The sequence below is a fragment of the Chlamydotis macqueenii genome, chromosome 5 (genome assembly GCF_036417535.1).
Source record: "Chlamydotis macqueenii isolate bChlMac1 chromosome 5, bChlMac1.mat, whole genome shotgun sequence".
Classification (NCBI taxonomy): Eukaryota; Metazoa; Chordata; class Aves; order Otidiformes; family Otididae; genus Chlamydotis; species Chlamydotis macqueenii.
The window spans coordinates 23402760-23421269 of NC_141560.1; the positions used below are offsets into that span (position 1 = coordinate 23402760).

The window sequence follows — 18510 nt, forward strand, 5'->3', positions numbered from 1 at the left end:
CTCAGCTTAAATTTTGTAACTGCAGGGAACTGGAAACACAGCTGCCTCTCTCTTCAACCAAATCAGGTCTCCTGGTTAAGGGAAGAATTTTTGTTAACATCTTAGTTTCTGAAAAATAAGCAGCTCCGAGTTGAATGAGTATCATGCAGTTATTTAACCAGCCTGCTCGTATTTAACTCTCTCTGCTCATTTTAAAGAGAGAGGCTGGGAGAGGGGTAACGAGGCTTTGGAAATGCTTTTTCCTTTACTTTTTTAAATGAGGGTAGAGGGCAAAAAAGGGAGCTGAAGGCATCCAGCTGAACAGAAGCAGTAAAGAAGATGGGTCTGCTAAGTGTGGATTTGCTGATCACGCTTCAGATCCTGCCGGTCTTTTTCTCCAATTGCCTCTTCCTTGCGCTCTATGACTCTGTGATCCTCCTGAAGCACATGGTGCTGTTTCTGAGCCGCTCCAAGTCCGGGCGCGGTGAGTGGCGGAGGATGCTGACCTCGGAGGGGCTGCGCTGCGTCTGGAACAGTTTCCTCCTGGACGCCTACAAGCAGGTGGGTACCGGGGGATGGGGACGGACAGGTTGGGGTGGATAAGAGGTGAAGAATGTCCTGCTTGTCAACGGAGAAGGGAAAGGGGATGACTGAGTGCGGTGCAGCCTATCTCCTAGTCGATTTTAAGTTTGGTGGGAGAGGTAGAAGCTGGAAGCAGCAAAACCTTTAAGTCTGGGCTAAGGGTTCAGGAGATTGGGGAGATGCTGTCTCTCTGCTCTGTCACAAACTCTGTGCAGCCATGGCTGTGTCACTTGGTTTAGCTGTGCCTTAGTTTCTCTACCAGTAAGAATGATAATATTCATGTTTATAAAGTATTTCAGGATCCTCATACAAGAATAATTGTAAAATGCACTAGGTGTTTTCACAGCTGTTGGTTAATTGTTTGCCATGTGAGATCCGCGGAGATTATACAAAGGCTGCATCTTCAGATAGAGCTCTACGTAGGTAAATGTCACCTACGTAACATAAATAGAATTGTTTTAATTAGAGCAAAAGATAGACATGAACTTTTCTCATTACACTGGCATTTTCTATTACTCATATGTTAATTTTTATACCGGAGGGAGCATCCAGGTAATAGTAAAACTGGGCACAGAGTGAAACAGTGAGCCTTTTTTCTTCAGGAAAACAGTGGCAGAGGGACATGTCAGAGATTAAAAATGAACTTGAGTAGCTGAGGGACAGCTGCCTGGTGGTTTAAGTTAATAAAGCCAATAGCAGTTTTGCAACATCTACCTTTTTTTTTCCCTTTAAAGTTTTGTACAAACATTACCCAGTGGTACTGCCCAGGTCCCATGAGGTAGTTATAGTTCCCCTTTATAGATTGAAAAGGTGGACCCAAAAAGATGAAATTTCTTGCACAGGCCACCCAGTTAGTAAGTAGAAGAACTGGATTCAGAGCTCTGTGGCTTCCAAAACAGTGCTTAGTCTGTTAACGTGTTGTCTGATTTAGACCATCTAATTTAACGTAGCCCATGTGATGTCATGAGGTCATAGGGATCCTATCCAAACGATAGCTCTGTATCTCTGAAATATTTCTTTTTGTATCACCTTCCCCCTCCATCATCTTTTGCTCGCCCACAATGGCTTTTGTATTTGCTCTTACCTAGAGATGTGAAGAGCTAGCAGTGCTGGTATTTGCTGGGTTTGTGATACGGAATACAAGCTGCTTAGCCTGAAACCCAAGCCACGGGGACATTAATTTTCAGTGTGAGACAAATATAAATAACATTAGCTTTTGCCAAATGGGTCAACCTTTACTGCCACCCTAGGAATCAGCCAGCTGGCTACCCAAATGAAGTAATGCTGAATGAAGCTCACTATTCCCCTAGCCCTTCTAGTTTCTGTTTTTAGTCTCTTCACAGATATTAAGTAAGTAAACGTTACAGTGGCCTTGTTAAATGGGCCAGTGAACACAATTGTTCCCGTTTTACAGCCAAGGCAAGGTAAGACAGTTAACACATGACTTGGTCAAGGCTCCACTGGAAGTTGGTAGCACGGCTCTGAAACAGCCAAATTTGCCATTCACACATTTGGAACCTACAAGTGGCCCAGGGTCTGGAGAAGGTGTGGAGCTGTAAGGAACCTTATATCCATGAGATATTTTTGATCTCGTTTTGCTTAAATAATGCCAAATGATTTAAAATAAAGATGTAACATGCCTTTCTGTACTTTCCAAAGTCATACTTTGACTTTTCCTTGATACTGTTCATGTCAACCATAGAAGCTACAAGGAGGATGACTCTGTGCTATTTTTGGTGTTGGCAATGAAACTCAAACCTTGAACTTTGGTAATTAAAAACTCTCCCTTATTACCATTAAATGGCCGAGGTTGTTCAGGCCAATCTGGCTTTAAGGTTCCTAGAATTAATTTTGGGCCTCAATGAACTCAGAAGAAAAATGCATATAAACATAATCAGATTTTATCACCTTTTTCCAAAAAGTGGAAAAAATCCATTCATGCCAGCTGTCCTTAAGACAAAACTGATTGACCAACAGTTCATGGAAAGACTCTGTTTTCCTTAATAGAATTATGGGCCATAAGGACGGAAGATCATTCCAAACCCTTGATTGTCACAGAAAGATAGGTAAGTGTAGACATCAAATTATAGAGAGGAAAAAATAAACTTAGGAGCAATATTAAGAGAAGAGTCAGCACCTCCACAATAGAGGAGAATCTTCTGCTGCTTCTGTAAGGAAAAGAAAGACAAAACAGTTTCACCTGGAAAGCTGTACTGGTAGAGTTGAAAAAAATTGAAATATACCTTGCTTTGTGTCATTTTTAAGAAGCATGAGAAATAGTGAAATATATTGAAGACTGTCCCAAACCACATCTTTTCCTTAAATTATCTTTTTCTAAATCCTGAATAGCACTACCCAGTTCTGATATCTTAATTCTAGCCAATTAGTAAGGTAAGGAACTGAAAATATCATGGAATGGGGGTACTAAACAGCATGGCAAAATGCAGTCGATATAACCATGTTGGCTTATTGCTCCAATTTGCTAGCTGAAGCCAGGTATTAGTAAAGTACTTAAGCAGGTGCTTAAGCTCATGCCATTGAGGAGCATTTATGAGGTAATCACCATTTTTCAGCTAGAATAGCAGAACTGCAGATGTCTGAGGTAAAACAAAGCTAGACTGCCTGTTAGCAGAAGACTGGATTAAAACAGTAACTATGCTTGGTTTTACTATGTCTTGTGTCACTTAAATAAAACCCTTCCTGAGTACATTCCATAGCATTTTTCACAAAAGTACTTGATATAAAATTTCTATTCACAGAAAAAAAATGCTGGAAGCTGTTCCAGAAAAACTCTGTGGGTAGATAATAGATTCTGGATTAAAGTAAATTTATCACAAGAAAGGAGCACTGCCTTGAAAGGACACAGACTGTCCCGGAATTAAGCAATTTTTTTTCAAGCCTAGTGTGTACAAGAGATGATCTTGGAATAATTAAAGTAGGGTATATTTGAAAATAGCTATTCTGATGTATTTTCCCTTCTAGAAACACTTTGGAATATCTTACCCAATTTTCAACCTGCTTTTGTTCTGCTTTTTGCTGTTATTAAGTATTATTGCACATGACTTTTTGGTTAGGGCAATTATTTCATAGGCAAGATTACCTAGCAACAGCTGAAGATTTTAACATCCTTAGAGGGGAAGCAATGCAGAGTTTATTATATTCTATATGGAGTATAGTCAGGATTCTTTTTTATTGGATCATTCTATATGACTTGTTTTCTCCACACTTTACAATCCCACTGGAATCAAAATAATTGACCTTTTGTTTTATTTTTATTTTGTTACGTAAATTTTATCAATGATTAATATATTTCTTTTTATTTACTTAGCTCTGAGTTCAGTATCCGTTACACTCAGTCCTGCTCTTTCAGGAGTCAATCCACTCTACTTTCTCTCTATGTATGTACACACTTATATATATGTGTATATGTATTCATATGTGTAGATATGAATGCAACCACAACTCTACTGATAAGAGAGAAAAAACAAAAGAAATTTTTGGGAGAGTGTTAGTGTGCCTTCTGCATGAGTTATACAGGCCATCTCTACAAATGCCAGTGGGGCATTTGTTTTAGCCCACAGCATGGATACTGACTGTGTCATGTATCTTCCAAAAATATAGAGAAAAAGCTAGACACATTTTGAAAAAAAAAAAAACATTGTATTTACTTTTGAAAGCTTTTTTACCTACTAAGGTCCATGCTTTATTAAGTACTGGGATGAACCCACTTTCTAGGATTCCAAAGGTGAGAAATTGTTATCTTAAAATGCTTTTAAAATGGGAACAAAAAAGGTTGCACCCATTAGCAGTGCCCAGTGGTGAGGCCTTGTCCTGGGAGCTTTTCCAGTGACAAATCTGAGCTTTGTGTTTTAACAATGCAGAGCTGCCATTCCTGGTCTCCAGTAGACAGCTGTAAGGTTATCCTAGAGGAAATCCTCTCTCTTCTCCTCCTTGGTGCAGGTCAGGTAGTGGGAAGACCTTAACGGCATCTCCCTGAAGCAGCCAAATCCACCTATAGGGGTAACACGTGTGTACATATGCGCACGTGTGTGTAAATGTACATTACAGCCCTCAGAAGGATGCTGGTATCTCAAGCAATGGATGGTGGCGGGTGTATGTATGTACTTGTACAGCTTTTTACTGTCTTTAGAACAGGCCAGCAGCAAGCTCTGGCATGACAGACCCAGCACTGAGGGAATGAACGGTTGGCGCAGGATCCCAGCTTCACAGCATAGGCCCAGGTCTGGATGTAGCAGCAAGTAGACTGGTTCAGTAAACACCCAGTGGGATTTTCCTGAGATTTCAGGGAGGCACAATTAAATTACATTTGGCTACTTCTGCTTGCCTGATAGGTACGTCATTCATTCCTAAAAAAAAGTCAATATGCAAAGCAGGACAGACTGAAAACTGTCTTGTAAGTGCATGCTGCACAGCATTATCACAAAGCTATATGTAAAAGTAATATACTGGCATGATCCTTTATCTGCTGTTTTGCTATCCAGTAACTCTTAGCTTTTTGAGGAAAACTTTTAAAGGTTGGAACAAAGACATAACCTCCGTATTTATCATTTGTATTTATTTTGTCTGGTAAGGTAAGCAAGTGTCTCTCTCTGGATTTGACAATGATAAAGGGAATTTGTGAAAGAGAGCGTATTGTATAGTTTCAAGGTTTAGAATTAGACATTATGTTGTATTAAAAATGTTTTATTTGCTTTACAAAGTTCAGCCTTAGCAGAATCGTTTTCATTGACATTTTCAAACAAAAACAATCATGAAAGAAATGAGAAAAACAAAACAACACCACAATTAAAACCTTTCCTGCAGGGTTTGGAACATAAATTCAACAGGATTTGAGCTCGTCATTGTCATTATTATTAAAACATCATTATTATTATTAATACATAATCATGTTTGTTATAGTAGTGTCTAGATCAGGGACCCATTGTACTCTGCAGTGTCCTAAACAAGAGCAGCAGACAGTTTTTCCCATGGAGCTTGCAATTCAAACACTCAAGACAGACAAAGGGCAGGAAAAGGAATATGATGGCTCCTGTCCTACATGGGGTCTCATCCTCCCCATTTCATTTGGTGGATCTAACTTCACTTCTTCCACACCATCTCTTTGCAGTCTTCCACTTTCTCCCTTATGTGTGAAAAACTGACTGAAAGGTCTGCTTGCCTTTTTGTCAAACCTTTGTGAAAACTCTCTTTGGCTGTGATAGACACAGAAAATTAGCTAACAGCCACCACCGAGGAAAGGATGGTACCTGGTCCTTGTGCTCCAGCTCTGCCTCTCCAACAAAACCACTGCTGTGTATTCACACAGTGCTAAAGCTAACTAAAAAGAAAAAACAAAATCATCCAAATTAACTTAAAATGTCCTCCGGGTGCTCACTAACAAAGACTGGTGAAGGCCTCTGTCACCCGTAGGTAGAGTCCATAAGGGCAGCCAGTGATGCAGAGGCCACGATGTCGTAGGCCATACTCCCATCTTGAGGGAAACATAAGCCCTTAAGACCCTTGCTGTAGTCTCCCTGATCAGAGGAACTAAAATTATCCATTTTCTTTTATAAGAGTGCAAGGCAAAAGGCTCCTTTATGCTTTCCCTCTGCTATGCATGCTCATTTGTGGGACTGGCAGTTTTTAAATAAAGAGAGCAGCATTTCACTAGTTATTTTTATCTGGACTGTGCCCTTTTAATTTGTCTCCCAGTTCCCTCCCTCAGCTTCACACATCTGATCCTAAATAAAGACTCTGGACTCTGGGAGAACTCAGTCAGTTCCAGTCTTTACTCTCCAATTCAAGTATTCAAGTCTCTTAAAGCAAGCTGCCACCTCCCCATGACAAATGAAGAGCTCCCACTCCCATATGCTACTCCAGACATGGACCTCCTCTAGTTTTTATCCACTGCACAACTCTGGATGATGTGAATAAAGAAAACAAAAATAGCAATTTGTATAATTCTCCAGCCAGAGTCCGACTATGATTTGGAAGAAGTACTGAGAAATATTGGGCTGTTCAGAGGCTATATTTAGCTAAATGAGATGAAATAAAATCAAAGCAGAGAATCTGAAAAGGAGCAAAAAGCTCCAGGGATGCAGTTCATTACCAGTCACTGGACTCCAGTGCTGAACACAGCATGTCCACATGTAAATGGCTAATATCACAGACTGCTAATTGTCTGGCAACACCTATTTTCTTTAGGGGGTTGACACAGCCTTACGAGACTGCCAAACTGTTTGAAAATTCCTCATACAGGTAGTGAAAGCCATATTCCAGCACACAGGAACTCGGGAGGGTTATGCTAAAGTTGATAAAAGCAAAATAAAAAAAAAAGGAAAAGGTAAATGAGGAGATAAGGTTTTGTCCATGGGGCTTTTTCTAGTCCTCATGGAGAATGTACAACAAGGTCAGCAGTATGTGCTATTCCTAGCCTGTAGTTTATGAATAGGACTTTCTTTCCTGCTCCTAAGTCTCCTTCATTTTGCAGTCTGCGTGCTAAAGCATCAGTGATCTTGTTCCCTTTTCACTCTGTGTGCAGACTCGGAGAAGGAGATGCAGTACCAAGGCTGTCAAGCAAACATAAAATTTACGTAAATGATGCAAGTCACTGCTTTGGTGTTGGGCAAGAGCTGCCTGCTCTTGCTGATGGCCAGGCTGGCTCTCAGATTTGCTTGGCCTACCTTGTGTGTCCCATGCTGACTGGGTGGGAGGGGGTGCCTGCATGCTTCCCGGTTTCCATCTCATCCAGAAGGCTGGCACCGAATGCCCGAATATTCATGCACATAAGTACATGATTATAGAAATGCTGGATTGCGTGTGAGGGGAATTCTGCTAGTTTGTTTCTCAGAATTTACATTTTGCTTGTCTTTGTGTAAGATTTCAAAAGCGGTTTGGCTGAATACATGGGGGTTTTTGTTTGTTTTCTCATTGCGTTGATTTTCTTTTCCAAGAGCTATTTTTTCTTTCAATAAATAACAACAAAGCAGACAGCCAAGGCCTACAATGGGGATGATCAGCAAAGATGATATTGTCATCCTGTGTCAATCGCTTGGTTCCCGAGCCTGGTGAAATAAAGAGTCCCTTTGGGAACTTCAGCGCTTCATCAAGACCAATTAGTGGAGATGCCGCTGTTTATGTTTAAGCATTAACGACTGGGCAGGGCTGCTTTTTGGAGTGCCTGACACTGGCATGGAACAAGGCACCGACCCAATTACTCCTCTACAAGAGCAGAAAATGCCTTGTGAATGCCTGCTTGGCAAGGATGTCTCATTAAGGGGAAAAAACCCAACACAAGCACTCCTAGAAACAAAAATTAAAGTGATAGGTAACCTGCGGCCATGAGACTTACTTCATGGCTGTGGAAAACGAAGAGAAACTGCTATATGGTGACGTAGGGCATATTTGTTTATATACTTTATTTCCTAAATCTATCTGTATTTTGGTCAATAAAGAGTATGAATGCAAATTCATACTCCATATTGGCCAAAATATAGATGGGTAAGGATGGATATAATGGATAAGGACAGAATGCAAACTTGCATTGTTGGAGAACAGTGAAATATGTTGGCACCCTTGGTATCAATGTTAAATAGTACTTGAAGGACATTTCCATGCTGATGTTAGATGGGAGTTGTTTTATTAGTCTGTTCTTTCAGACTCAGCTAGGAAAAGAAGTGCTCAGTAGACCTGAGTGGAGGAAACAAAACCAGAAGAGTAAGGAGTAAGAGTTACTCAGCTGTTTCTTGTCTCTTGAGCAGCTCTGTTCATTGCTGAGTTTTAGGTGCTCCTATCCTTTTTACCTTTATTTTTCTTCTCCTCTGAAGAGTGCCAGCAAATATCAGAAATTCAAAGTGTGTTGCTTAATTGTGATTTATGAGATAAATCACATGTTATTACTTATTTTCTTTGACTGGATGAGCGCACGCTCCTAAATACTGAGGTCCATTATTCATCCAGGGAGTGGGTGCAGCACAGATACTTACATGTCAGGCTTTGCCCAAAAGGCACATTTTGGGCAAGCAAGCTCTGAAAAAGCATTTGCTTGGTAGTGCAAGAACAGTTAAGCTTTCTAGGTAAAGAGGGAACTAGTGTTTGTGCAGATGTGCAGGTGTGTTTCTTGACATGTGCCCTTTTTTGGTAGTTGCCAACATCCCAAAATGCTGAGTTACCTAGCTAGCTTATGGATTGAATGCAGCCCTGAGGATGATTACATGGCCACCACATGATCTTAACCTGTGTATTTCTTTGCTCAAGTCTGACCTTTTTCCTTACTCACTCCTGCTTTCCCTGTCTTACAGTATAGAATGGCAGAGAGTAATTAGATGTTCAACAGCTCCCCAGAAGAGTACTTACTACTTGCTAAGGTGCAGGTGGCCTATAGCAGCACTTCTTAAACACTACATGGTGCTTAATGCAACTTCTTAAATGCTACAGCCTGAGTCTCTGAGCTTGCCTCTCTACAGACACATCCTTTCTTCTCAAAAACTGGGATACAGCTCTTTTCCTTCCTTGAGTTCAATGGACAGCCCACTCACACAGCAGGTCCTAAACTCAGCTATTTCAAACCTTGCTTGCTTTCAAAGGCAAATGAGCACAGGGCTTTTTTTTTTATTTTTTTAACTGCTACCAGGGTTCCAGCAGATGGCAATGCTGCAGATACTGATTTACAGGGAGGGGGGCAACAAGGTGCTGTGCTTTTCTGGAGCATCACTTGCTTCCCTTGCCTATGGTGCAGCTGCAGCTGCACATCCCCAGCTCCCAGTGATGAGATCACCACGTGCTCGGCCTGGAGAGATTTGTGAGTCTCAAGCAGTCTTTCTTGCTGTGGCTGTCTTCTTTGCTGGTCTCCAAGTGAATGGCAGCACAGTTGTGTCTCAATTTGCCCCATAGAAAATAGTAAAAATGATGTTTATATCATGTGCCAACATGTTGTGAGACCTTCTCATGTAGCTGTAGAGTCTGGCAGCTTTAAGGGCAGCGTCCTACTAACTTTACTTTGGTTAGACTCTTGCTTCTATTGTTATTCTGATTAAATAATGCTGAGTCATGAATAACTGCAAATCTTTTCAAGAGAGTCAGGTTTGTCAGGGAGAAATGGATGATCCAGTATCTACAATATAGTTGCCTCTGGATCTGTGTGCAGCAACAATCACATCAGTTAAGTACTCAGCTGTTAACTCATCTTCCTACTCTATCTGACTCACCAGGATACTCTACAATGCAATAGAAGTGCACCAAAAATCGATTATTTTTTCAGGTTTTACAGAGTTCTCATTCAGTGTTAACTTCTATTGACTTCAATTGGAGTGTAGCTTCACAAGGAAAGAAATAAAATATGAAAGACTTCAGAATTTGTCCCTGTATATTTCCTTCAAAGCAACACTTCTGAATATAATCAAATAGTCAGGAGGCAGAAAGAGACAGAAAGCGTTAGGGAAATACAAAAGGATAATTGCATTGTTGTACTAGAGCTTGATGTTAAAGGCAGATACATATGAATTGCTGTGGCAGAGCTCATTAAAAACTAATTATCTTATGTAACAATGTTTTGTGGTTCTATAGCAGTTATCAGCTAAGGATCTTGGAGCCCTCTGCAGGCTCCACCTTATTCTGGCAGTCCCTTCTATAAGATGCTTATATTCTGTCTTTTTTTCTATACTCAGGAAAATAGAAATGCTCAGGCAAAATGACTTTTCCACAATTGCTTGATGGGTCTGACTTAGATCTGGGGTTAGAGCTGAGAACAGTTCATTTTCACTTCATTCTACTTCAGCCATCATATAAACTTTCCCCTTTTAGTGTTGCTTTTTCCCAAATCATCTTCTAGAGAAACATCACAGTAGAAGGGAATGTGTCACTCAATCACTGATGAAATTACTGCAAAGTGATTAGAAAACCCTTTGGAGAGCACAGTCTTGGATGGTCCACTGTCAAAACAGGATGATATATTGAGCGCGCATCTGCAGAAGTCTCTCTTGTGTTTGGTACTCTGAGTATTTTCATCCTTGGACTGCAGGATGAAAGACAATATACATGTATAAAATCTGCAAATGTCTCAAATTCCTCTCAAAATTGAGAGGCACAACGTGCATTGTGAAGATGAGGAATACAATGCAGAATGATTTTGGAGAATTGGAAAAATGACTTGAAATGTACGATGCAGTTCAATGGGACCAGGTGCAAAGGACCAAATTCAGGCTGAACTGATGAAGTACCCAAATCCATGATGGGGAGCAACTAGAGAGGCAGAAAAGGAACCTAGGCATTATGACTTCTCACTAGCTTACCTCCAGTCAATAGTCTACTGTTTTCCAAAACAATCATGGTGTTTCATAAAAAGCAAACATCTGGAACGTATAAACAGGTGTAGCCTGTGAGAGACAAGAAATAATTGTCTATTTATTCTGAGAATTAGTAAAAACTTTTTTTTAAGTTTTGAACACTGCTCTTCAAGGAAGATGTGAACCAAGTGGAGAGAACTCAGAGGATGGCAGTGAAAAACAATCATACCTAGAAAATTTGTCTCACAGAGAAAAGTTAGAAGAAATTGGAGGTGGTCTGTCTGAAAGCACATAAGAGTCTGCAAACACATAAGGGTTGACATTACTATGTGTGTAGTGGACAGGACAAGACAGACCTCAGATCAAATTTTCTAACAAAAATGAAGTATTATACCTGTCAGGAATGCCACATTTTCCCTGCACTGTGAGTGGGAATGGGCTAGATGAACTTTTAAAAACTACTGCCTTTAAGGATTTGGTATGTGCCCATGCTAGTGTCCCTGCGGGTAGTTAGGTGTACTTTTTGAACAGGTGAATCTATTTGAAGAGAGTAGTCATAAGGATACTGGACAAGCAGATCACACTAACTTGCTATGTTTTAATTTGTTTTGCCATCAGGTCAAACTGGGAGGAGAAGCCCCAAACTCCAGTGTAATCCACATAGCCAAGGGCAGTGATGGCAGCAGTAGCAGCTGGAAGAGTGTTGGTGGCAAGTGTGGAACCAAATGCCACCTCCTGGATTTTGCCAACTCCGAGCGGCCACTGGTGGTCAACTTTGGTTCAGCTACCTGACCACCGTTCACAAACCAGCTGTCAGCCTTCAGCAAGCTGGTGGAGGAGTTCTCCGGTGTGGCTGACTTTCTGTTGGTCTACATCGATGAGGCTCACCCGTCAGATGGCTGGGCTGCCCCTGGAATATCTCCCTCTTCATTTGAAGTTAAGAAACACAGGAACCAAGAAGACCGATGCGCAGCTGCTCACCAGCTCCTAGAGCGCTTTTCCTTGCCACCTCAGTGCCAAGTGGTGGCTGACTGCATGGACAACAATGCCAATGTGGCCTATGGGGTTTCATTTGAGAGAGTATGCATCGTGCAGAGACAAAAAATCGCCTACCTGGGAGGCAAAGGTCCCTTTTTCTACAATCTGCAGGAAGTTCGTCTTTGGCTGGAACAAAACTTCAGCAAAAGATGAAATCCCTTCTCTACAGAAGCTATGTCAACAGATGTGTCCCTTTAAGGTGATGTAAAAGGGAAAAAAAGAAAACATATGCTGGTTTGAATAAGGCCTTTCAGATGGTTGCAGGAGAACACATTTGATAACAAGGTCAAGTGAACGTTAACTAGGAAAAGAAAATAAAACAAAAAACTAACTACACAGAAACATTATTGTATGAAAAAAAATCCCACTCCTGCACTCGCTATGGGATAGAAGAGGTGAAGAAGCTTCTGTGAAAAGGTGCTGCTAGCAAGCAGGAAGAGTGGTGAGATAAGACCTGTCTCCCAGGAACCCATCTCAAGAAGTGTTGGCCCTGGGGTGAGCCAGAAGCGTTGCTGCTTGGAAGGCAATCTATGGAAAGGCAATGCCGTGCATTTAATCAGAAACGCTTCTTTACCCTCCTGCGGCCAGTGCAAGCGACCTAGGAGGGGCCAGGGTGCTTGCAATTACTTTGTGTAGAAATACAGTGAAGTGTGGCAATTGTGCTCTCTCTTAGAGATTTTACTGTCCAGAGATTACAGGAACCACCATGCAATGCATCCTGCAGGCAGACTGGCTGCTCAGATCAAGATGAAATATTGTATGTTGGTATTTGTACTCTCTATGGGGGCCTCTGCACCGCATGTTAGCTATGTAATTCTATCTATAAGTTTGTATCCAGTATGCAGGCCTGGGCCTGCTGAGAAAGATGTTAAAATCTATGGACTTGGACCAAAACAACCAAGGTGATCAAATGAGCCCATTCCAATTTGAAAACTAAAAAACCTGGACTGTTTGTAACAAAACAGCAAGAACCGTCTAGAGCGTGCATCATGAAACAAAACTCAGATGATGACAACCAACCCTCAGTTATTAGAGCTGGCAAATTTACCAATATTCTCTGGTTTTCTTATCTGTTTCTTTACCCTCCTTGATCTCTTTCTGTTTAGTAATAGGCTTAAAGGCAACTTCATTTTTAGCTTTTTAAAAAATAACTTATTTCTCGCTTTTATTTTTGAGATAATGTCCTTACAGATGTATTTTGGGGATGGGGGAAATGATACACAACTTTACCTCATTAAAATGGAAACCTATCCTGTCATTTACCCTGTTAAATGCTGATTTTTGCTATCTTAGATACCTGCAACTAGTTTATAGCTAGATTAGTTTGTCTGGAAGTTAAGTTGTTTGCAGCCCTTAGAATTGATTAGCTGCAGTTCTGCTATGGGATGAGGTGATGGTCTATTTGTTTCACTGTGTTCTCAAAAGCCTTCCCAGAGAAACAAGGAGGACAAATAGTGTGAATTAATGTGAATAAGTGTAAAAGATGGCAGAATTTTCATGTGAATGGGTTTGAGGAATTATTAATTATGTTTAAAGAGATACTGCCAACATAGAGTATACATTAATTTTAGGTATTTCTAAAACTAAAATGACTTAATCAAGCCTGATGGAAAGGCAAGTTCAGAATGAGCTAAACTATTAGAGATGATAAATGAAAACCCATAAGGAGGTGGACTGTCCAAGTTCTCTCTCAGCTTTGGCAGAAACATGAAACAGGTAAACAGGGTAGTGGCAAAAATCAAATTAGTGCTTTTCATTTCTCATCCTGACAGTTGTCAGGAATATGATATATTAATACTAACACAGGAAAGAACAGAAAATACATACATAAATATTTTCATTTTCACAATGTCCTTTTAATATTGTGTATTTCTTCTTGCTTGGCTGTTGGTCAACTCAGCCAATGTACAAGGCATTTGCAAATGTGTTTTCAAGCACAGATCTTAAATAATGACAGTAACATAGGGATTTCTCCCATATTCAGGTTCATCCTTCCCTTCCTTCTCACATTTTCCTCCACACACTGTTAAACACACACACACACACACAGGCACAGTTTGGTAATGTGTGTCAGAGAAGGGTGTAAAGAATGGTCTTCAGACCTTCTGGTGAGCCCTGCTTCTCAGAAGGCATGTATCTCTCTGAGTGTGTATATATATGTATGTATGCATATATATGTATGTATATACATATGCATGCACACATAAGTGGTGTCTAAGACAAATAATAATTATTCTGTCCTCCCATTCATTAATGTTACTGTAACTCCTTGCTCAGTGTGGAAGATCATTATACATTTTCATGACTAACCGGGATATATTACTGAAATTTTTAAACCTAATATCATAGAAACAGTAACATAGCCGAACTGTGTGGTTTATTTAATCCAGTGTCCTACCTCTGACTGTATCAGATGCTTCAGGGGAAGGTGCAATAATTTCTTCTGGAATTTTCATTAGCTTCAGCCCTTATTATTTTTGTCTTGTCTAATGGGATTGTTGATGTCTCATCATCTCTATGAGATGCTGATCCTGAGTTTTGAGATCTAAATATTTCTTGAGGTGGGGAATACTAAAATCAAACCCCATCATTTTTAAGAACAAAGAAAAACAAATTAAAACAGAATTATTTTCAGATGTAAATTGGCTGCTTTTCAGTGTCATTCTCATCTCTTGCTCTTGCATGCTAAAACAGTTTAAACAGGAGTGATCTCAATTTTTCTTCCATATGTCAGTGGTTGTATACTCCATAGAACATACCTTTTGTTTGTTTCTTAAGCCAAACAATAATTCACATTCTTATACAGTTCCATATTCTTTGCCTGTCTCTAAATCTCTTCAGGTTTTGTTATAGTATCCTTTTACTCAGGTGAGTAAAGCTGTAGAGGATACTCAAAGTGAAAACACGTATTAGTATACCAAGTACAACATCTTCTCCATATTATATCCTATTCTTCAGTCATACGAAACTTTATTAATCCATAGCAACTCCATAGTGTTTTTAAAACTTCAACTAGTAAGTATTTTCTTTCTCTCTTCTTTTCCTCATCATACAGTTGAAGTCTGAACTGTTTATCTGGGAAATGCTAGCCAAATGTTTAGCGCAGCTGTTGAAACATACCTTTTACTTGGAGGAGAGAGTCTGAGTTAGTAATTCAGTTAGTTAATATCCTTTTGCATATCTAAAGTTACAGTTATTTTTTCAAGTCCATTTTCCCCTTCCTTTTGAATTTCCATTATTTGTCTTGTTATTCATAGATGCCTATCCATCACACAGTATAAAGGAATTATAAAATTGGCTCCTGTAAATGGGAAATCCACAAGGATTTTCCACAAGAAAAAATACACAATAACTTCATTTGTTTCTTGGCAACATGAATGCATTACCCTGCCCAAAACTTAAAGATAGTTCAACCTCACTGATTATCAAGACAGAAAAACATTTTGCAAATCCTTAAATTTCCCCTGAAAATTTGTGGTCAGAAAGCAGGCAAAGTATTTCAGAGAGAAATGGGCTTAGAGGAGAAAAATGTCTTTTGTAAGTGGCTGATAGAAATACAAGCTCTTCACTTTTTGTTGACAAAATTAAAACATTTTATAGAAATAGTTTTAAATTAAACTTCATGTATTGTCCTCAGTTAATGATAGAAGTGGCCATATGTCAGATACCCAAAATTATTGTAACAGTGCGTTCTTTTGGGTTCAGGCAGAAATTTTGCTACCTTGCTAGCATTGTATTTTTACGATTGGTCTAATCTGCTGTGAGGCTGGATTTGCTTTTGTCTTATTCTCACGGACTGAAGGCACTAAACCGTATTACTTGAGGTGCTTTGGTGTAACATACATATTGAGCAATAGCTCACAAAATAGGTGCCTCAAAGTGTTCTGGAAGGCTACTGTATATAATAGAGACTTCAATACCATGTCTCAACATTAGTATGGGAAACTTCCAGTACTTTTTCATTTTGAGTAAGGTAAAAAGCTATTCTGGGCTATCATTCTACATTGTTCTGTGCTTAGCATCATTATTTAGCACTGTATAAAATGAATGTAAAACATTTTGTACAGACGAAAACGGTAGCATTTTGCTCTTGCTTGTGTAGACAATGACATAAATTTAATGCAGCAGGAAAATATGCCCTATTAAAAAGAAAGAAATATATTACAAAATATATTGTTGAACAACTGTTTGAACACTTAGAAAAACAAAATGCAATCATTTTTATGAAGGCGATTTTGGTGGGGAAACCCACAAATCTTCTCAAAAAGGTATCAGTGCTGTGCATTCAGGTATGTGTGGGGAAGGAGGTTATGTTTCTCTATGTGTGAAAGTGGCTTTTCTGTGATGTGGAGTGTAGGTTTAAGACCTTTTAAGGCTTTCATCCAGTACAATAACCAAAGCAATAAGAGGTATCAGGTAGGGAATATTGGCCAGTTTTGTTTAACTCTACACCATGTCTGTGCCAGACCCATATTCAGTGACTTTTGGGCCCAATTTGAAGGCTTCAGAGAAGAGAGATTGGGGTGAGACAATGAAGGCTTGTGTGTTTATGAAGATCGCTAACAAAAGAGTAATTAACTCAGTTGGCGTTCAGATGTCCTCACACTAGCATTCCTCTGTGCACCTTAGTGTTTCTGTATTTGAAAGAGAGGTTTCTTTGGGGCCATTAATAAGATCACTGGGGTGTAGATGCCTGTGTGTACTGACTATATGTGTGTCATTGTTTAAATGTCAAAAATACTTTGTAGGAGAGCCAGCAAAATTTTGTTACAATATGGTGCTCCATGAAATGTGCTTTCTAGATTTGTTTTTCTTGTATTATAATAAACAATAAAGGAAAGTATACTTCTTCTATGTCTTCTTATTTTAATATTCATTATTGATACACAGTGGAATCTTCACATTAGAGCAAGGAAAATTAAAACTGTATTTAATGCAATAGCCTACACCATCCTGACTAGATCTTAAGGAATATGAGCAAACTCCTTCATAAATGGTGGGATTAATTTAGTATCTGATTACTCCTCAACTTTTAAGAAAGATAAGAGGGACAGAAACTGAGGGCTACAAGGACAGCAGTTGAGTCTGAACAGAATTGCACTGTTAAAAAAAAAAAGTATCTACTTGAAGAAAGCATGCCGAGCTGTACATAGCACATGAAACCTGGACAAACTGGTTGTGAGTTCATCAGTTATACTGTCCAGCAACTTCCTAAACAAACTCATTTTGTGATTTAGTTGTATTTTAGAAATTTCCTCCTCTTTGTCATCTTTTGTTAACAGTAGGTTTTATAGGACACTACATCTGAAAACTGCTTCTGAATATAGGTCACAAAGAAAATAAATCAGCAAAAGGAAAGCCATGGAAAAGGTTACATCTAAGTGTCCCCAGCAGAAATGTTCATTAGAGTGTGCTGGACAGGCCTTTGGAACAACCAGACAAATAACTCTCTAGATTATCCAGTTCATATTACAAAAATAACTCCCAAGAGTACTAAAAAGACAGTTTGAGTAGTGTGAATATTCCTATAATCTGGCTGTTAGTGATTAAGGCCTTTATATCAATTGTTGCTATAAGGAGCCACTCAATATTCTGGAAGAAATAAAAGCACCTTTCAGGACTTGCTTCTTATTTCACAGCTGTATAAATCAGGTGAAGGCAGATGTGATGAAATAACAGTTTTAGTAAAAAATAAGATAATTAATAAATAACTTGTTACCAAAAATTAGACTCTGACTACTCCCAAATATGCATTTGTAAGAGTACTTTTTTTCAGGAATGAATGGTGTCCACAGTAGAAAAAAAAAAAATTAGAAAATTGAATATTTATAGAGCGCTATCTCAAGAGGATTGACTACTGCTTGAGATCTTACTTTCTGACAAAGAAGCGAGTTCCTGAAGCATAATAAATCTTTCCCAAATATAAACTTGAAACAAAGAACCTAAATGTTGGTTAAAGACTTTGATCACAGACAAATCAACTAAAGTGAGTATCGCTTCCATGGTCTGATGCACTACTTGACTCACTGTACATGCCTATGCTATTCTAATGTTCACATTAATGTATCCACCAGGTTAAATGTGTCTTACAGAGCTACTGGGAAGTGGAAACACATTCAGTGAGCATCCTATTCAAATCCTTAAACCCTCAAAGATTTGTGAGCCACACTGTCACTTGAGTAGAGAAGGAGCACCCATTTTAGGTCATATAGCTGGAACATATTAATACCTCAAGTGTTTTAGTTCTCTCTAAAATAGTGTCTATTATATAAAATTAAAGAAAAAGTAGCAAGCAGGAAAAAAATACTCTTTGTAAATCAGTATTTCCTATATTTTCATATGTATATATGTGTTACCCATACAAAAGCTACCGTGACTTAGCTATTGGTTAGATGTGCAGTTAATTGGAGAAGTTTTCTCCAAAGCCTTATTTGCTTTAGGAATTAATCAGCCTTTGATGTCCTTTCACTCTCTTTTCCCTTCTATCTTTCCTGCACCTGATTTTCCATCTCTTGCTTTTTCCAATCTGTAATACTTTAGTGATGATTCCTCTATCTCAGCCTTTGTTTTTGTGGAGTTTTTTTAAGGCTACAGATTAGCTGATGTGTTGGGTGGCAGGGTTTTGGTG

At 39.2% G+C, this 18510-nt stretch overlaps 1 protein-coding gene across 1 annotated transcript; it reads left to right on the forward strand.

The window, feature by feature from the left end:
* Nucleotides 1-283: 283 nt before the first annotated feature.
* DIO2 (iodothyronine deiodinase 2) lies at nucleotides 284-16736 on the forward strand. Its single transcript, XM_010127223.2, has 2 exons — nucleotides 284-540; nucleotides 11463-16736. Exons 1-2 carry the CDS (start codon nucleotides 319-321, stop codon nucleotides 12078-12080), a joined length of 840 nt encoding a protein of 279 aa, XP_010125525.2. The 5' UTR covers nucleotides 284-318; the 3' UTR covers nucleotides 12081-16736.
* Nucleotides 16737-18510: the final 1774 nt, after the last annotated feature.